At 37.1% G+C, this 21,679-nt stretch overlaps 1 protein-coding gene across 1 annotated transcript in view; it reads left to right on the top strand.

Annotated features, from left to right (window-relative positions):
• Positions 1-21,679, top strand: part of BABAM2 (BRISC and BRCA1 A complex member 2) — a 177,047-nt gene that overhangs the window by 19,563 nt on the left and 135,805 nt on the right. Inside the window, exons 3-4 of the mRNA XM_062571946.1 lie at positions 923-999; positions 13,643-13,737. Coding sequence (XP_062427930.1) covers positions 923-999; positions 13,643-13,737 — 172 coding nt within the window. The remainder of the gene's footprint in view (positions 1-922; positions 1,000-13,642; positions 13,738-21,679) is intronic.

The following is a 21,679-nucleotide window of genomic DNA, read 5'->3' as shown; positions in this document are numbered from 1 at the left end:
GAGTTGTTGATAATAAGAAAAGAGTGAACGACTAAGGGCTTCCAAGGTGATGCTACTGAGACCTGTTATATGCCCACCACCCTGCAGTGGTGAGAGCTCCAGAGACTGTTGCTGTTCCTTCTGCTGAACCATTCTTGCTGCTGTTTCTCTTTTTGCATCTGAGATTTTTGCTTCTTTGTTATACAAAGATTTTGTATGTGACTTGTGAGAAAAAGTTGTTCTTCTCTGGCCTAGACGCTTTTCAGTGACTCTTGTTACATTCTTGCAAAATGGTCACTCATTGCTGCAATTTTAGTCAAGTCTCAGTGTTTCAGACAAGCAGGAGATGTGAAATATTCACCGATCATAAACTTATACGCTGAGTTGTCATAGCCTAGAACACTAGATTCTAAAACTTCCTCACCTGGAGGTTTACTGTGAGACTTTCCACAAGAGGAAAATTAAATGTTAAAGCAGGTAAAATGGCAGGGGTAGGGAGTGCGCAACCATCTTGCTATGGAATACGTAAGTATTGTATACAGTTGTAGACACCAGTAAGTTCCCCCTCCATCTCTATACATTGGAACATCAAAATTATATACAAAGTCTGTAATTTGATGGCTTTGGCTGATTAATGGGTGTTATTCTGATAACATCCTAAAAACAGGACATTATTTTGTCTGTATATTCCTTGTGTTAAAGTAGGAAAAACGATTCTTGGCACAGATCCTGAAGTTTCTCCTGCTGTAGTGAGAAATGCTGTTTAGTGGAGAATGGGCCTTCAGCAATCTTCCCACCTTTTTTTCTTTCCCAGAATTACAAAGATGAATATTTTTAGTATTCACAAAATCTTTACTGTGTCAGTCATTTGTATGTTATAGAATAATGTTAGTATATGCTGCCATCTGTAACCACTTAGTAAATCTCTTACCTTCTTTTTCAGATGTACATCCTTGACCCCTGGACCTAGCTGTGATCGATTTAAGCTGCATATACCTTATGCTGGAGAAACACTCAAATGTAAGTTAAGAACTGTTGTTATTACATCTTGGCCCTTATTTCAGCAGCCATGTTCTCTATCGAGTTTCCAGTATATCTATATATTTAAGAGTTTTGAGATACCTGTTTTTTAAAAAATCTTCAGCTCCAAGAACATGCAGCCTGTGAGAATATCTAATTTCTTTTTTTTTAAGATAAGTTTACAACCTTCCTAAGTATAGTGAAGAATTTGAAAACATGATTTCTAAAGGTCACATATCACAATTTCCTTCTCCAGTCCCTCCCAATTTTTTAAATAAAATATTATGACCAAGACAATCTGATGTCCTTTTTTTCTTTAGCTTCACTCATGATTTATATACTCTTTTTATTTCTTTCTTTCTTCCTCCCTCAATGAGGATTCTTTATTAAGCTCTGACAAAAGAAGTCAGTCTATCAATTTATTATGTATCTCTGAACTTTAACTGGTACAATTTACCACATTAGAGAAGTGTGAGTTTGATTTTCTGATTTAGTACTATAAATCTTCCTTACTCTAGGAGGATCTAGAGATACTTGTTCGTGCACTCTTCAATTAGTCTGTGTTTTGGTTCAAAGGATTAGAATAAAATTTGCTTTTGTATGTTTTTAGGAGATAAAAAATTATTCTAAACATGAGTTGTTGCTTATCTACATCTGAAAAATAGTAAGATTCTGTTGATTTCCACTTAGAACAATAATAGGTAATCTATCCTGGTCATAGACATATATTTAGAATTTTACTTGCTCTTGCAAATTTTTCTACAAAAGAATGTGATTTGGGGATAGTATGGATTTTTGTGATGAAGAGTTAGTGGAGCATATTAGTTCTTATAATCAATCACTAATTAATTAATAAATGGGTTGTCAACTTTTGGGTTTACCTCTAGCAACTGAAATATGAGAGGAGGTGAAGAATTTCAAATAAAAGAAGTAAAATTTATAACTTAGCAATTTTAGATTTAGAGCGGCACAGGTGAGACCACATCTGGACTATTGTTTCCAATTGTGAGCTCTTCAGTACAGGAAAGACATGGACATACTGGAATGAGTCCAGCAAAGTGCCTTGAAGTTGGTCAAGGGACTTAATCATCTCATATGAGGAGAGACTAAGAGCTGGGACTGTTCACTCTGGAGAAAAGGAGGCTCAGAGGAATTTTATCAATCTGTATAAATATGTGGTGGGATGGAATAAAGAAGATAAAGCTAGACTCTTCTTAGTGGTATCTACCAACAGGATGAGATGAAATGGTCACAAATTGAAATACAGGATATTCTACTTAAGCATAAGAAAAAGCTTTCTTACCCTAAGAGTGATTGAACACTGGAACAGTTTGCGCAGAGAGGTTGCAGAGTCTCCATTTTTGGAGATATTCAAAAGCCATCTGGACACAGTCCTGGGCAGCCTGCTCTAGTTGACTGTGCTTTGTACAGGGGAGTTGGACTAGATGATCTCCAGAGGTGCCTTCCAACCTCAGTGATTTTGTGATTCCATGAAAACACACTGTGTGAAGTTGCAAGTTCTTAGCATGTACAGAAATGTTCAACATTTTAAAAAACTTTTTTATTGCTTTAATAGTATCCATCAAAACTGTGTCACACATATGTTATTGCTCTCTGATACGTTTTAAGTATTAATAATGTTGTTGTATTCCTTCTGTAGTAGTTTTTCTTTATATTACATGGTCTACTGGAAACCTTTCTCCTTTATGAATGGAAACCAACACAGTCAAACTTCCGTATCATCAAAAATATTTTAAAGCTGCCATTTGCCACTTCTAAGAAAAGCTGTCTTTCCTGGAAGTTGATCTGGAAACTTTATTCATGTGTTCATGTGATAGATCACCTAGGCTCCAGTGGCAGACTCCTATGAGTATTTCATCTGTCCTAAAAGTACCAAAACATGTCTTCAGATATTTACTAGTAGTTCTTTTCCAAAAGATAAAAATGGAATATTAGGACCTAGTAATTACAAAAATTATAAGGCGGGAAGATGTGGCTATGAATTTACTTAGAATGTTCAGTAAGTAATGGCTGTATTATACAAAGACAGCTACTCTGACGGGTAGAATTTTTGTTCTATTTAAGTGAGAAAAAAAGTGATATAGTGGCAGACTCAACCTGTTTTGAAGTGTTGATGTATATCCCAATTTACAGAAGGCTGAGAGGGGATCTTATCGGTGTCTACAAATACCTTAAGGGAGGGGTATCAAAAGGATAGGGCCAAACTCTTTTCAGTGGTGCCAAGAGACAGGACAAGACGCAACAAACACAAACTGAACCACAAGAAGTTCTGCCCAGGTTTAGCTCAGTTGGTTAGAGCATGGTGCTGCTAATGCCAAGGTCATGGGTTCAAATCCCGTATGGGCTACACTGAGGGTTGAACTAGATGATCTCCAGAGGTCCCTTCCAACCTTACCATTCTATGATTCTATGAATATGAGGAAAAACTCTTTACTGTGAGAGTGACAGAGCACTGGAACAGGTTGCCAAGAGAGGTTATGGAGCCTCCTTCTCTAGAAATATTCAAAACCTGCCTGGGCACAGTTCTGCCTAACATGCTCCAGGTGACCCTGCTTTAGCAGGGGGGTTGGACTAGATGATCTCCAGAGGTCCCTTCCAACCTCAACCAGTCTGTGATTCTGTACAGCAGATGATACTTCAGACTTGTTTCCTGGCCACAGTTGCAATGCAATGAAGTAGCTTCATTTGATCACATTGATATAGAGAATGCTATCGTATCCTCTATGGGATTATAGTAGTGCTCCCATTTATCACCATAACGGGCCTTGTTCTTGTATTTTGAGAGCTTTAAATCTTTTTCTGTTTTAAAGTAGAGGCTAGACTTGTTCTTGGATTCATAAAAGAAAATTAGTAAATTAAAATGGCCATGTGTGCGGACATGAGCATACTGGCTATAGACTGTTAAATGACAATAGTCTAGTTGCAGTGTCTAGAAATCTGTTCGTGGAGTACATATTAGACTTCAATATCAAGAAATCAAGTTTTTATAATTCTTTTTTCCAATTCCAATGATTAGAATATCACACAAGCAAATAGAAGACAAAGCATGCTAGCACTCTTCTCCACCTTCCCAAAGAACAAAATCACCTAGTTTAATCATGCTGCATATTTTATTGTTATGACCAACTGAACAGTGAAGTAAAAAAAAAAAAAAAAAAAAAAAAGTTCTGTTCCAGAGATACCTAGTATTAGCAGTGAATTCAAGTAATAATTCTTCTCTATATTTCAGCTTTACATGTTTGAAAATGCTATAGATCATTCCGTCTTACAGCATGTGAAATAAATAGTGATGCCAGCAGATTAAATGAAAATTTTAGTTGTGTTGTGTAATGACAGTAGGGAAAGACTGCTGTGGTATGCAACCAAAGATCCATAGATACTCCGTTGTAAGCTGTTGCTAGATATGTTATCTTTCAAGGGCAGAATATTTCTACAAAGGAAGGTTGCGAAATCTGCCAAAACAAAAAGAGTGGCTGAAAATGTTCAGGATCTCCAGTATATAGACTTCACTACATGAAGCCAAATATAGGTTGAAATGTGTGTTCCTTTGTGGTTTGTGTTACATCCTCTTTGCAACAGATGAGATCTTTGTATATCATCAATCATAACTGCTGCCACTGTACAAATACCCTAATACTAATCCCAGTGTGCTGAAAACTGTTGGTATTACTTTAGGGAAGTATAACTGCATAGTCACAGTCCTGTTTTCCAAAAGATCTGGAGGTTCACTGCTGCCTTTTTGAAAAAGGGGAAAATGTACATGTAGGCAGTGCAGTAGCTGGCTGCCTGTAATGTAAAATAATTATTTTGTTAACTTCTGGAACATGGAACATCTGTGTGTTAAGAATGACTTGTTTGTAACGATAATACATTTTCTTGAGATCCAATTAGAAATTTAATCAGTTTTTTCAGATGTCGTGTTCACCTTTTGCATTGGTTCTGAGGTGCTGGAATGGTATATTGAACAGTTACTCAGCTCCAGTCAAGATGAGACCTTGGAGAGCTCAACGTTTTTATGTTGGAGAAAGTATTTTGTCAATGCTGGAGATAAATTGGTTTATCATACTGATTGTTTTGTATAACATTAAAAGGAGTTTAAACTTCAGGAAGACTGAGTGCTCATGACATTCTGTTAAGAGTATAAGGTCTAATAAGAGGTTGAATGCATGTTACAAATACAAAGCTTACTCGAGATGGTAAATAAGTATGTCCTTTGCTAACTGAACAACTGTATCTATTGAGTGCAGGTCAGTATCTTTTCTGGAGAAGTATTCACCTGCTTTTTGAGGGAAAGTGTCTTGTAATTCTTATAGGTATTACTGGCCTTCCTTGCTAAAACATCAAGGTAAATGTCAAAGCATAAGTTCTCTGTACAAAGAAAGTTGTAAGCACTAATAGTGTTTTTTTGGAATGATATAATTAAAATATGCCATTAAGAATCAGTTCCTTGAACATTGCACTTCTGCTCCAGTGAACCCTGGAATCCTTGTCTTGTTTCTGATTTACTCTGGAATCTGTGTCTTGTTTCTGATTTTCATTTTCCATTCAAGTTTCCTCTGCTTCTTGTGGCTAAGGGAGCCTGATTTTCCCCCTCCTCCACTTTTTTTTTTTTTTTTTTTTTTTTTTTTTTCCGGGCACTGATGCCTCCCTCTCTCTCTCCCTCTCTCTCTGTCCTTGAGTGCTGTCATCTGGAATTTAACGGTGATTAAACAATGTGTTGCCCTTGTGATGCTACTGTTCTTCTCCGTGGCCTCTTGAACTATAGTGTTTTCATCTTCTGTCTGATTTTCGCTGTTTTTTATGTGAGTGGATTACAGCTCTGGGTTCTACTGTCACCACTTCGGTTTCTTTTATCCTGAAGAATGTTTCTTTGGTGTCATTTGAAGCTTAGCTTTTCTTTTTTTTGCTTCTGATTTCTGCTTCCTGGGTTCTTACTCATTTTAGTTATGAGCCTTAGAGCAGGAAATCACTGTTTCACCGCCCCACTAGCTAGTTTAATAATATTCCCCATAATATTCTGTACAGCATTTCATCTGTTTTTCTGCCTTTGATGGAACTATTTTGATAAGTTCATCTAATCTTCCTGTGGTTTTCCACTTTAAGCAAGTAACTGGAAACAAAATGGAAAAATACACAGGGGCACGTGACCTTCTTGTTGTCCCTTTAAAAGCTGCTTTTCTAGTTTATTTGCTAATCACTGTTTATTGTGCTAGTAAACATAAATGTTTACCTGTAAATGAAACAATGATTTTGCAAATTATTGTATGATTTAAGATTTGCCTAAGTGGGTGCTACAGTGCACATGTCAGTCTTCTGTGCAATGATAGGTTGCACAGGCTGCAGTTTTGTTGAGGTTCTTGTAGTAAGGACTTTTTGGGTGCTGTAATTGAGATTTTACTTCAGCGATGACACTGAGCTTGTGTGTGGTAAATGTGACATGTTCTCTCTCTGTCTCTCTTGGGGCAGATCATGCAAAGTACCAAAGATTATTGCTGGCAATATGTTTCCTACTTTAAGGGACTGGAGGAATTAATCCTCTTTTTTGGGGGGAACATGTTCATTATTTAATAAATGGCACTAACGGAAAACTTCTACAAGAAGTCTAATATTTTATTGTGTTTATTTGCTCTTAGAACAGAAGTTTACATTATTCTTCCCTTCTAAATGTTTTGGTTTTTCCCTTCCCTTACTTTTCCTCTCACTTCTAGCTTTTTTGTTTTTTTTGTTTGTTTTTGTCCCTTTTGCTTGTGTTTTGGACCTTTCTTGAGCAAGTAATATACTATTAAAGTCTGGGAAAAAAAATCTGTTAATTTCTGCATCCAGAGAAATGGCCTTAAAGCTATATCCATACAATCATAGATTTATGGAGGCTAGGGTTCAAGAGGTGTTAGTTAAGCCTCCACATTATCATCATCATGCCCTGGCCTTCATACTCTGTTCCTTTCTCCCTTCTACCCCTGTTTGAGCTCCAGCTATTAGTGATCATCTACAGTCCATTTTGCTTGCATGTGTTTGGGCTTCATTTTCTCCTTACTTTTTCTCACCTACCCAGTGTCTCTCTCTGTTAAAACTTCTGCGGTGTTGCCTGTCTTTCGTCTTTATGAAAATCTTACCTCCATTTATATTACCTGCTGTTCTTTTCTTTGTCCTCTTCTCTTTTAGTGCTAATACTTTTTAGAAGTGCTTGCCCAACTAAGTAAGTGCAAAAAAACTAAAATTGTCCCAATGCCTCCTTGTGCAGCTTGGGATCCAGCTCAGGAGAGCCTCGGTTAAAACCCTTTTGGACTTACTTTTATTCAATTTTTACATGTTCAGTTCCTAGTCTCCCACAGAGCATCATTTCTGTCATACTGTACTTAGTCTTACATCTCTTCTCCTCCTGTATCCATATTAGTTGCTGGGGAAAAAAAAAAAAAAAAAAAAAAGACAGCTCTTGTCTATCCCACCCAAGAGCAATGAAACAACCACCCTGTAAATTCTGTCTTTTTTTTTTCTTTTTTTTTCTTGCAGTGGCTATTGGATAAGTGGAACTCAATTCAGTTGCCTAACCATAGGTGTCTGATGCTGTTTGAGGTACCCTGGGCTATCTTGTCTGGCCTTTTCAGCTGCTGACTCAAAGGGCACAGATCTCAGAAAATCCTTGTGTCATATCTGCCATAGATGTCTCAGATGCCCTAAAGCATCTTAGGTAGCACTATAGTTAAACAACTGAACCAAGGTCATAAAAACTGGTTCCCTTTCAGCTTTGTATGTAGTGGGGTAGCTACGGTTTTACACTGGAGCATCAGAGGTACGAAAGGTATTCTATCAAATACCTTTTCTCAAACTGTCTCTTTATTAAAAGATATCGTCTTTGAGTCTCTAATACTGAGTTTTGTGCCATACTTTTTCTGGTTCCCATGATTAACATGAAGTCAAAAACTAGGCTTAAATCATCACAGCTTCAGGAATATTTCTGACTTTCACTAAGCAGCCTGTGGAAAATGTTAAGCTATACTTGATTTACCGTAAAGAGCATTATTGTTTATTGTTAGGTGAGCAGTTGGTCCTGCAGGATCCCTGGATACCCTTTGAGGATGGCTGTTCTCCCATATGGGGCAGAACTCCTGCTTCAGCAGATCATTTAAGAGGAGCCTCTGAGGCATAGTTATCTTGTTGTAATTGAGGGTAGAATAGCTTGATAGAAGCAACACCAGAGCAAAAATGGGACTAGTCTTGCATCTCCTTCCAGTAGCAGTTCTGTGTTTGCTAAGACTGTGTGTGTTTTGCCATTCTGAGAACTATTCCGGTTTCTACTAAACTGACTCATAAGGGATTCCACAAGTATCCTACTATTACACTTGACTTAAAGCCTGTAGAGCAGAAATCTTTGAGGTGGAATCCAGTGACAAGTCAGCAGACCACATAATTTAAATCCTTTCAGAGTGCTGACTGTGATGAGTTGGTATCTTGGTTATAAACCATGGTGAATGGAGGTTTAGAAAAACGATTCAGGTTCTGCCTGTAAAGACCATCAGGACTGTTTCAGGTAAGAATTTATTGACTTGGGACTGATCAGCCTTTTTGTCTAAAATTTGTGTGTCTAGAAGAGGAGATGGACTGCCATTCTGAATACATTAATAGTGTAATGTACCCACTGTCTGTTCTTTTTAACATTCAACAAGGGCTGTTGCTTTTTTCCCCCCAAAACAAATTCTGCATAAAGTATTGGTCATTTGCCTTCAACGCTACTGCCCGCTATTTATGAATGCATACCATAATCAAGTGGTTTAGGTTTTTTTTTTTTTTTTTTTTTTCTTTTTTTGGTTTGGGGGGGATTTCGTTTTACCGGGGGGGAAGGTGGTTAAAAGTCAAATGTATCGATACCCTTCAAGTAATTAATTGCATTCAAATTGGTCTTATTCTAAGTTACAGTGGACACGCACATTAATTTTCCATGGTAGAAATTCCTTAAGCCAGAAAAAGCTAAAGGTAGGGATATCTTTCCAATAGTAGAGTTTTGGATTTTTAGGAACTCAACTGGTGTGTTACTTCCTAATTTTATCTGTTCTTTAGATAAACAGAGGTGTTTATTCTATGGCACGCTAAATATGACATCTTTCAACACTACTAAAATTACATTAAGGTTTTTTTTTTTAAAAAAAGAAAGAAAACAAAACCCCAAGTGAAGTTATCAAGAAAGTAAAACTATCTAAAATAGACCAGTGGAAGGCAACAATAAGCACATAAGAAACTTCTTAGTTTCAGAATTGCACTTATCTTGCTTATAGTCGACTCTTACCCTGTGTTAGACTTACTTATGAGTTGTGATTAAATAGACTAGAAAAAAGAAGAGTATGTGTGTGTTTTCAAAGAAATGGTAGATTTAAGTATTGATATTCCTATTTCGGAACATATTGGAAGTATATTAACTTTTCCATTGAAAATCTTGTAGAATAAAATATTTCACAATTTAATGCTGTTTGCCTGAGGAGAGAAAACAAAGAGAATGTAATCTTGGATAATTAGAAGAAAAGGGATGTTTTATACATTTTTATACATCTTCTCAACTTATGTTTAGCTTCATTCCTTTAACTTAATTGAAATAGTTTTAAATTCTGTAGTAGCATCTAATTGGAAATGTAATTCCATTGAAGTAATTATGGGCCAGTATAGCTATAAAAATGAGATAAGCATGGTCTGAGTGTGAAGGTTTTGCCTGTGTTTCTTAAATTGGAGTGGTGGTCATTGGCTTTGCAGTGCTGCACATCTTGCCTTCTGCCAAGGGAATAATAGTGAATAAAGTGTTGAAAGTTATGCAGAAGTACACATTCAAGTGTTGGAGATGTAATGAGAGGGTATTTGTTTTATTTTGGTGAAATGAGGAGGAATGCAATGTTAAAGTTTTTAAATATTTTTGCTTTCAAAATGAAATGGTAACCATTCTCAAACTCTGAACACAGTAATTTTACAAATAGCTTTATTGGTAGAAAATTTTGTTCTTGCCAAGCACAAGTATATCTGAAGACGGTAAGTCACAAATAATGTAATGCAAATATTAAAAAAAAAATAGTCATTAAAAATTGAATAATTCTTCTAGGTCAAGAAGAAATACAGAGTTGGTGATTTGAAGTATTTAACACCTTAGGTTTAGTAAAGTCATTGTGGACACTAGTGTTAATATTTATGCAAAGTAAAGCTGGATTTGCTATGGAGTGTGCCATTGTGTTTGCTTAAATACCTTTTATTTGACTATGGAATCTTTTCTGTTTTATACTCAATAGCCTAGCCATGCGAGCTGTTAATTGCAGTTTAAATGTCTCTGAGTTTTCAGTATTTAACAAGAGCTTGAGCAAAACTGAAATACTGAATTGTTTCCCTTCATTTTTTAGTCTGACTTATGACTGTTTTGTTGATAATAAATAACTTCTGAAAAAAACTGTTCATGCTCATTTGTTGGTTTGTTGATATCTAAGCTTTCTAGAGCCAAAGGTGTCACTATTTGTGTCCTAGTGTCAGAAATTAGACAAGACATTAGAGAAACTATATGGAAGGGGAGAGGATGAAGCAGAAAAGATGCACAGACCTTAAACATAGGTAAATGTGTGTTATTGAAAAAGGGACTTTTTTCCTCCTTTTAGCAACAGCTAGCTGAATATCTTTAGATGTGAGATGTACCAGAAAATTTGACTGAGGTGATCTTGTTTTTTTTTTCTTTTTAACTAGAAGAGGAAAAACTGTTTTAAGGTCAAAACCTTATCATCTTTAATAGTAGGATGATGTATTTAATTCAGAGACTGAAAACTTTCTAAGCTTGCCAGAAATGCACAATTTTTCACCTATGATAGAGATGAAGCACTGCTTTGTCCTGAAGTGCTTCAATTGAAGTGGAACCACCACGTTGTTCTGGAATTTTATTTTTTTTGTCAACCAGTCTATGTGTGTGCATAATTGCAGCAGAGTCATTTAAGTTTTACGTTCGGATGAAATGCCTATGGTGTTGTAGGAAGGAGGGTATTAATGATTTATTAAATGCTGTGTCTTTGGTTTCTTTAGAAAATAAGAACAACGGGTTTTTGTTTTGTTGTGTCTGGATTTTTTTTAGGGTTCCATTATTAATTTATGTTCATACTTAAACACTGTATGTTTTCATTTTCTGGGGGATATAAATTCTATTCACCTGTGGTTGCTGTAGAAGTGAAAGCAGTCAAAAGGAAGAGTGGTACTGGCTTGAACCTTTCTGCTCCACCTGCTGTCACAACTTTCTTAAGGTTTGCCTATTGCTGTGGGCATGTGCGTCTTGCAAACCCCTCATGATGTAAAATTGTATTATAAGTATTCTTTTCACAAATCAAATACGAAGGTATTATGTAAGAATATGCACTTATTTTGTGACTGATCCTTTTGGTCTTGCTTTTTTTTATTCTAAGAAGCCTTTGGTAATATTCTTGTAGTTGGGGTGCAGCTCCTAATGAGCAGAGTTGTACTTGTGTGTACTCTGTTTCATCAGCTCTCTTAAAGCAGGCATCGGGAGAATGAAGTGCATGCAATTAGCAATTTGATATGGAAAGTATGGGTTGAGTGAGTTATTTAGCATAACGTAAGAACTTCATGGCAAAAGCACAGATGTCCTTTCTTCCCAGCTACCTAAGCCACAGGCCCTAGCCTTTTCTTTGTGCTGTTTCCAGAGTTATTTACAACTTACCTCTTAACCCATGAAGCAAAGCCAGTCAAGAGGATATATTAGGGTTCTGTCTCCTTCAGCAGCCCCAAGAATTGTCTGTTTTGTAAGTGGAAAGTAATAGAGATGCTGCAAGGAGTGGTATGTGACTTTGTAATTGTAGTGAATATGAAGAAAAGGATTGAATTACGGTGGCATGGTAAATACCGAGTCTAGCATACAGTAGCTTTTCTGGATTCTTTGCTGCTGTATTACAGTTTAGGCACTCTAGTATTCTTTTTCATATTTAATATATGTGCATTTCATGTTATAATGTCAAGTAGTTTTCTGTAAGAGTGATGCCAGTTTGTGCTTATTTTAAACAAAAATAAGATTGAGTTTTTGTCAGCTGTGTTGGGTATTTCAAATGGGAGACCTCCACCGTTTCCCACACCCCGTGCTTAGGCATGCTCCTGATATTTGTGGAGGGATGTAGATGTGCAGACAGGAGAAAGCCACATTGCTCTACTAGGTCGCGTGATCAGTGAGTTCATGATTTTGGCATGTATGGTGAAGCATGCCTACCCCAAAGCCCTTGGCTTCTTGGTCCTGAGTCCCCACCCTCTGCAAATTAATCTTTATAGCATCCTTGCTGTCAAGCAGAGCTGAGGTATACAGAATAATAGTAATTAAAATTATCATGTTAAATATCTTGAGATGGTGGCATCACTGAAGAGAACATGCAGCTGTGTAAGATTTGTTAATCTTATACTTTTCTCCAGTTCTGCATTCATCATTTTTAAAAAGAAAACAAAATGAAAAATGACTTTACTTTCTCTGAACATAATTTTTTTATAAGGCTTACCATACTGGGTTTACTTTTATGTGGAGATTTTAAACAAGTGATAATACATAGTAGATACTGACTTCTCTTGTCTACTACCTAACATCTACTTTACGAAAAAGGTTAGAGTTACACTTTCTATCATAGAATCATAGAATCAGTAAGGTTGGAAGGGACCTCTGGAGATCATCTAGTCCAGCCTCCCTGCTCAGCAGGGTCACCTAGAGTATGTTAGAATCTTCATAAAAAGGAAAGAGCAATTCAGAGGTAGAGAAGTAATACCAAATACAGTTTTTCTTGAATGGCCGTCCTTGTTCCGTTCATAAGTTTTTTTTAAGCTCTTATTCTCACCTCCTCTTGACATACGTTAATTCTGAAGTATGTTTACTAGAAAAATAATACAACCTATATTTTTTTGATCTATCACCTCACTAAGTAATAGTATATTTTGTGACACTGGCAAGATGAGAACTCAGTGTCAGGCTAAGTTTTATATTTTTGCTTGATTTTATTTTTTCAGTTTAAATGCAGAATATTCTTGGTCAGAATTTGGATAATAGGAATGATTCCTTTTGAACTGCTTTTTCTTCCTTCTAAGTGCTGGAGGGTGCAGAGGAGAGGAGGAAGTGCTACTAGTTTTTAAGGCTCCAATATTTTGAAAATCCTAGTTTTGATCATAGTTTGTATGTGAGTTTTACTTAATGTGCAAAGCACAGCACTCTAAAGAAGGTGCTTTTTTAAAATGAGATCACTTTTCTGACTTGGTGTTTTGAGGCAACCCTCAATAGTGTTTGAATTACCAGTTGAGATCTGAAGCAATAATATATTTCATGTTTTCAGTGCTTGTGAAGGAGGAAGAAGCAATACCTCAAGAAGTTAACTTCATCCCCTAAAATACCTGGTAATTGTCTTGCATGTGAATTTTTGTTAAAATTGTATAGATACGTACATAAAATACATTTAGTACAGATAACAAGATTTTTATATGTGTATGTGCATGTGTTTGTATACAGAGAAACATACACAAGCACATATATATATATATATATTTATTTATATGTAGTCTTACATAAAATATTTATGTATTTATAAGCATGCGCACAGAGGTTCGAACAATGTTTTTATTTACTACTTTTCAGGGGATATAATTTTCAATGCTCACTATCCTGACCTGCCACCGGATTTTATCTTTGGAGAAGATGCTGAATTTTTGCCAGATCCTTCTGCCTTGCATGTGAGTACTTCGCTGATTGAGAACCTTATACTATGCAAAGACATTTGGATTTTGCTGCAATAGGAATTTGCTAACAATGCAGATTAAAGAAAACAGTTATCTCGCTGTCACGTGAGTGTAAGCATGTTGTCTTTACCATCATTTAAGGATTCATCTAATAAATGTGGTTTTATTTTTATAGTATTTTAATTAAGATGATATTTAAAATAACTATTCTGAGTTTCTTTAAAAAAGTTCTGTTTAATATCCAAATATTTTAAAAGAGCTGCTTATTTCAGCAAGAAGTATTAAACATCAATTATGTCTTTAAAAAGCATTTGGTTGCAGAAAAAGCAACGTGATTTTGGGTAGTGGTGTCAGTTTTGCTTTCCCATGAGGAAGGGTAAACCCGGTTGTGTGTTTGTTGATGGCACTAATCAGTCAAGAAAAGCTATGTACTCATACCGCATAACGCTGCCATGAAGACCAAGAAACGCACTTTGAAAAGATCAAAAATTAACTTAATTAGGAAAAAAATTTTTTTGCACATTTATATTAATGTGGAAGAAAAATCACCAGAACCTGATACCAAACAATTTTGCCCGCTCAAAATGGGCCTCAATAGGTAATGCTTTGTTTGAAGAAGCTGACATCAGTTACATACTTAAAATACTACCTCTCTCTGAGAAGTTACTAGTAGCAACTGAAGCCATATCAAGATATTTGTGATACCCAGAGTTTTTTCCTTCTTTTCTCTTCTCTATCTTTGGGCTCTTTTCTGCTGCTTTAGCAGACCTGCAGCCCTGTTTTCTGGGTCAACAGTATCAAGTGTCAACAAGGTTTGGGTGTATTTATTCTAATTGGTATCCAGTGCCAGCATCCAGTGGTTATGGTACAGAGTTTAGTGGTTGTTTCAGACAGGTATACCTTTCCAGTAGAGTTGTACTGTAATTCCTGCTGCATGACTGACAGAGCAGGTCATCATTTCGTTTCCATTTTTTTTCTCAAAACTTAGAGCTTTTATTGAAAGTTGATTAAAAAAGCAATTGACACATTGAAGTATTTGCATATGTGACTTTGTACAGCAAGTGGGAAAAGTAACTGATTTTAGACTGTCTGCAAAGGTGTATAGAAGTCACTGGCAAAAACATATGGCTGGACGATGTCTTTTAATTGGGCTTCTCGTGGTGTAGAGCATGTGCTTAGTGCAGCTGAGCAATTGCATCGGGTGTGTGAGTACCCAAAGTAATTCAGAGACTGTCTGTCATTCTGTGCTGTTTCCTCTGAGGTACAGGTGTCGTGGTGGAGGACCATGAAGCAGTGGCCATGGAGTGAATTTAGTGCTTGACACATGAAGTGGCAGTTACGCTGTTTCTGTGTTTAGATTTATTCTCTTGATAGCTCTTAGTCTTAATTATTTTTAATAATGATTTTCAGCATAACTAACAATTTTTATAATTTTTTATGATTTTTATAAGGTGAGTAAGGTGAGTATCTTATTTTTCTTGCTTCCTCTGGTCACTTTTCTGTTAAGCTTGCAAACTCCTTTGGGAAGCCTCGTACCTCTGCTTTTTTCATCTTTCTACCTGAGGCATGTTACTGAATATTGGATATTCTTTGTCTTTTGTGATGGCACTGCCAAATGGCTATCTTGTTAGACTTATTTATAGAAAAAGTTTTTCTTCATCTGACAAGTCTAAAATTGTTGTCATAATCTTGTCACAATCTTTAGTTTATACGTTCTCCTACTTCCCCCTTTTTCTGTTTTATTATTTCACAATATTACAACTTCCTGAGAGGTATTCATAGGAGCACCTGTTTTTGCAGTTCTTAAGTGAACAGGAGCACCTTTTTAATCCTCTGAAAAGCTGAAATGAATAACAAATAGCAGATGAGATAGCAATTACTCAGTGAGAAGTTTGGGGATCTTGCAGAAATGCCGTTCATAGGAAGAAGATTGCTAAGTATGATGCAGTGCCATATTTCTCATGTGAAGAGGGGGCCTATTATTAGTGATCTATTGGGAAACCTGTAAGGATTAAAAACTTCTTAGTTTTCTTTCTTTCTTGCATTGTTCGTAAACATCTGTCATCGCTTAAGCACAGCGCAAACTTCCTGTCCTCTTCACTAGAAAGCGACTTGAAGAGTCATTTGCCCATTGATGAACAATAAGAAACTAACCAGCCTATTCTAAAATTAACTTAGTCAAAATTTTTTTTTTCAACTGAACAGCTCTCCTTTGGTAATTATGTCATGGAATAATATTCACTATGTAAATGTAACCTTTTTGATAAGGTCCTCGGTCTTTCTCCTGCAGTCCCTTCTGATGTTATCAGAGCTTGTTATCTCCTCTTTGCAGCTAAGGTGTTTTCACTTCTGCACTTGCCTTTTCATGTTCACATGGCTTGCAAACTTGTTTTCTCTAGAATGTTAACATTATGTAACATATTAACAATAATTTTCATACTATGCTGTGCATCTGAATAACTCCTTTCCTCCACAGATTTCATAGCTGTTTAATGAAGATAATTTTAATTGAATTCTAAGATATTAGTAGAATTTTTAATGTGTTAACATTTTTCTCCTAACTGTAAGAAAAAATTGATTAACACGTTGAACTTAATTTAAGGCTCTTAATCTTGAGCAATCTTCATATACTTTTGATGGCAATCAGAATTGAATCTACAATTCATAAAAGCATGTAGATTGTATTAAAATAGGAGTACTGTCCAAAGAGTCCCCAAGCAAATAGTAAATGCAACTGGATCTGTGGGAATTCTGACATTAAGCCTTGCTTCTCTGTTCTCGGCTGCCTGAACGTCTTGTTTTTCAAGCAGAAGTCATCACATGTTGTTATATGACTTGAGTTAGGCATTATGTTTAGCATAAAAATGAGAACCGGGTACACTAGGTTGTATGGTTTTAGTATAGGCTGTCAGTAGACTTCCCAAAAGATATTTGAATGACTGCACTGCTGATGACTGTAGTCTTTCATTCAGTTTCCATAACTGTATTTCCTTTCATTCAATTTCCATAACTGTAGGCTAACCTTCAGGTTAAGTTTAATCTAAATACTGTAACAGGTATTTAGTTAAGCAGCTAGACAGCTAAAACAAGATACCAGAAATAATGTACTTTAAAAAGTAGATACTGTAAGGTGAAGACTTCGTATTATGATTTTTTTTCAAAGAGTAAGTAGTTGGGCCTGTTTTTTAGCAAAGGGGTGATGTATTGACCACTCCTGTCTTATATAATAGCAGCTAATCAACTGTTTTGTTAAATTTGTATTAGAATTACAAAATGGAGTCAAAATGCCTGTTGTAACTCAAATTTGATTCTGTATCTTGCACAAGTACTAAAATCAGTTAGAAACTCTAATTGAGTCTCAGTTCAGCACTGTGAATACATATTTCATTATAAGCACTGTAGAAGTAGCTACTCTGTTGGTCATACTGTGTTATGAATGTGTGTATCCTGTTGTTTTATGAATGTGTATATCCTGTTTTTTATTTTTTTTTAATGATGTCAAGATTGGTGTTATAACTCAGAGGTGCAACGCTTCCTTTTATTTTAGTTTGTCATGCAGTTGTAATTATACTAAAGGGGCAGAATTCATGAATGCATGGCTTTATTCGTGCTGAAAGCTTTACTAGAAATAAACATTTTTTTTATTTTCATTAAAAATATCTCAGCTATAGTATGCATTTGATACTTGTGTGTATAGTATGCATAAATAAAATCAGCTTCTTAGAATGTAAATAGAGAAGTTCTACTCCTCTGTGGTGTTTATTCACTTTGGATGACGAGTATTAGAAATGTATTTTAAAAACAACCTATGATTCATTCTGTTCTGATTAAAAATTCAGTTGGCACAAAACAAGATTAGTGATTGTGTACGGATGAGATTAATTTGGAGCTCATTATAATGACGCCAGTTTGAGTAACAAGAATTGTTTGTTATGTTAGCCTAGTTGATTGTTAATGTGAGCCAGTTAATGATTGAAGTGCTTATGCAAAATGTTAACCCCATTTTTCCAATTTTTTTGAAGTGTATTCTGTTTGGCAAGGAAAAGTCAATAGCAGCTTAGGCAAGCTACCTGTCAATTTAAGGATTTATTTTATTTTATGTTTTTAAGTATCCTACTTCAGGCCTCTAGTCAATGGCCACAGAATGATTCTGCCCCTCACTGCTGCTGAAAAGGCTTCGTTAGCCCTAGTAGGGGTGGAGACGAGAGGATATTAGCATTTCCTGAAACCCGGGGCGGGCTGAGTCTGTCCGGGTGGGTTAGTGTACGTGGGAGTGCTTCCTGCCGCATGCGCGGGCGAGGGGGGATTGCCATCACGCAGCCTCCGAGGATGAGAGTGGCGGTGGAGCGTCCCTGTGCATGTGTGCACTGGAAAGACTGTTTCTCCTTGTCGTATTGCTAATCCTGAGTACGGATTTCAGCCTTTGGGCACTTGATTCACCTGATTGTTCTACTCAAGTGTATTAGCTGTCGTGCTATATAAAAACATCTTGTGTAGAACAACGTTTATTTTAAATTCATGTGTCTTTGTAGATGTTAGACTCCAGGATATTTGTCATATGGCTATTGATAACTGTCATGAAGGCTGTATTGTTTTTGTGGCTGTGTTCAAAACCTTAATTATTATTACTGTTTTCTTGTTGAGTTAGCTTTTAATGGGTAGCGAAGTGATTCCTCTAAATACCTTGCTCTTCTGTAACTGTTCTTCATGCACCATCAGGTGCATGACACATATGCTTAACAGCAGTTGTTCCTATGCTCACATTGTTTAATACAAGTTTGGTTACCTTTTTGGACTTCTGTTTATACTATTTTATTCTAAGAAGTCTGCTTCTTGCCGTGTCAGCAAAAATCCAGATGCTTGTTACGTGTTGTAGTGTGAAAGCCCCCCAGTGAAGGGCAGAGAGCATGATGGTTTTCAGAACTTTGCTTTAAACAAGCGAGGGGCGTTTCTGCGCTTTGTGTAGGTAAGCTGAAAGCGTGTTAGTGTTACTGCTTCCCGTGCGAGCTGTGTCTGGAATAGCAGCAGAAGACTCTGTTGTGGGGCCACTCACCTGCCCCTCTCCGACTAAAAGCGCTTAGTTATCCGCCAGCTCGTCCGGAGGCTGTGCGAGGCGTGCACCGGGCAGGCTCTGCTGAGAGGGGGCAAGGTGGCGAGGGCGGGCGCCGGCCCCGGCGTCTGCGTCGCAGCGCGGTTAGAGGTGGAGGCTCGGCAAACGGTTTGGGAGGAGGAACGCAGGAGAGATGACAGAAAACACGTTTCGCCTCTCACCGTCTCCTCTTCCTTCAGGGCATTTTTACTTCGGTAGATCATTCCTTTTGCTCCTTCGTTTAATCTTCTGAATTTCTCTTCTCGTCTTCCCCTTTTATTTCTCCTCTCTCTGTCCGCAGTTGTCAATATTTACAGAGCAGAGAGGAGTTAGCCACCTCGTATTTCTCCGTCGCTTTCTACTCCTACGAGATCACTGTATACTTTTACCTCGCTCTCTTTTCCAGAGTTCCATCGTCACTTCTTAGGGTAACTTACAGAAATTGGCTCTCGATTCCAAAGTGTAGGAAGAAGAGAAATCTGCCGAGTTCGGAAGCTCTGCCGTAGTTAAAGTTTTCAGGTTGATCTCTCCCTCCTGCCCACTCCCTCTGAGCGTGGAGCCGAGGGAACGTTCCCTGGGACGCGGCGGCCCGAATGAATCATTCGGTGGAGAAGCCTCGCTGCGAACAGCTGCGGCTCGGCCTCGTCCCCCGGGAGCTGCGAGGCTGCTGCAGCGAAGAGCTGCGTAGCGTCCCGTGCGCAGCCTTTCCTGAACGCGCCCTCCTGCTTACACGCTCGCTAGCTTTGCCAGAGCTCTGGAGTCTTGCCTGGTACGAAGAAAATTAATGGTTAAGCAGGTTTTTTTCTCTGATGCAATTTTATTTATTTATAAAACTTAGATCTACTCCCCTGAACAGAAATAAATAGTTTCTTTGGTTATACTTCCAACCCCCTTTTCCATCTACTTAATCCAAAGGTTTTACTTTCCTTACAGCGGTTTGGCTGGTGTTCTTTTTATATTGAATATTTACTTTTTACCTTCAGTTTCTCTGCTTCTTGTGTCTATCCCCAAATATAAAGATTAATGAAAATTCTGAAGGTATCCAGTCCTGTAATTGGTTTTATTAGCTTTTTAGCTCCCTTAAAATGAGGGTTTTCAGTTTTGCTAATCCATGAATTGATAATGTCCACAGTTTGGTACTATTGTCCTTATTTAATTTGTAGGAGAAGAAAATATCTGGTTGGCCAGGTGACTTTGCATTTCTTCCTTAAAGTATGTTAGTGTAGAATGCAGAATTAATTCAACTTGTTCTCACTAAAGGGCTTAGTAAGGAAATGTTTCATTTTTTTTGGCAAAGGCTTCTTTGTTTGATAATGCAATTTCTCCTTAGCATGTGAAAGATCTAGAACATTAGCTGTTGTGAAAAATCTCGTTTTTCCAGTCCAGAAAATACTAACTTCAGGAAAGCATTAAGAATGTGCATGGATGTGTTTGACTGAAGGACTGCATTTGACTGTCAAAGTGAGAGAAAGTATTTTGCTGTCACGCTAGCTAATACAGATCTGATAAGAAATTTAATCATTCTGCACTGGTAAAAGGAGAAAAATGATTTCATGGCTTTTTATTCATACTACTGCAATTAAAAAAAAAGATTGTTTTCATCCATTACAAGAGTGTGACCATCTTTTCCATGTTTATAGAATTAAAGGGGCCAAAATTTATAGCAGAATAACAAAATGCTTATATTTTGATATAAGGGCTGAAAAAGACATGTATTCTCATATTTCCTTCAAGCTGTGTCAGTTTGACTTAAATTGAGCCCAGAGCACTGGCTTCTTGAGCTTCTGGATCTTCTCTTGAATCCAGTTGAATTTAGTTTCATTTCTTATCTGAGGTGCAGCTGCCACTGGGCTTGAGAGTGTCTGCTGTCCCTCTACTAAAACCAAATGCCTGTCTGAGTGAGTACTTTCTTTTTCTCCTCTCATAGATTAGCATGAATCCCTGATAGAATGGAGGAGCATTTACCTAGGTAAGTGTTAGTTTTAGCTGAGAGCTGAAGTATGAATACTAACAAAATCATCTGTCATCTCTTAGTGACCAGACTTTTTGTGTGGCAGGAGGGATCTCAGACTTACCTCTACAGCCTCACTCTTTTCTGACCCTACAGTCCTTGGAGACCTAAAAGACTAGAGGTAGGGCAGACCGGCATCAGGTTTTTGGGTGTAAGGAATAACTGATCAGGTATAGTCAGTGAGCTGGGGCACAAGCTAAAGCTCAGGCTCTGCCTAAACCAGTAATCTATATCAAGTCAGAGACCTGTAAGGTGCCCATTGCCAATTTATACTCTCTTCATACATCACTCAGTAACAGCCCTTTGCATAGCTGAAATTTGAATGCATTCCGAACTTGTTTTATTTCTTAACTCTTTTTAATTCTGTGCTTATTTTACTTTATTTACTGGTTCCATTAGATACTCTCTATTTTCAGCTTTCTAGTATTCTTTCTAATTTTCCTGAACTTTTACCTGACTTTATGTGCAAACTCCTTAACTTTAGTAGTGCTGGGCAGTCGGTGGCACTTGACAATTGTAGGATTTGTCCCAGAATGTTTCAGGATTTATTTCCCCTCTGGAATCACCTTTTGACATCTGATGATCTTTCAGTCCAGTCATTGTGTAGGCCTGTGTTTCAGTTACGTGGAATTGAAGCTGGTGCCTGGGAGGATGAGCAGTCTCAATTATATCAGTATTCCATAAGGAAATCTAAGATGGACATTTCTGAGTCAGGCAGCTGAATGAGCTACTGAACTTGATGTAAGCTTTCTAGTAATTTCCATTTGCTCTGTTTCATTGTAATGTGAAGATTTGTTTCTGATGCACCAGTGCCTCGCTTACCACCTGTTCTTCTG

Source organism: Rhea pennata, chromosome 3 (assembly GCF_028389875.1).
Source record: "Rhea pennata isolate bPtePen1 chromosome 3, bPtePen1.pri, whole genome shotgun sequence".
In the NCBI taxonomy this organism is placed as follows: Eukaryota; Metazoa; Chordata; class Aves; order Rheiformes; family Rheidae; genus Rhea; species Rhea pennata.
This window is presented reverse-complemented; position numbering and strand designations above follow the sequence as displayed.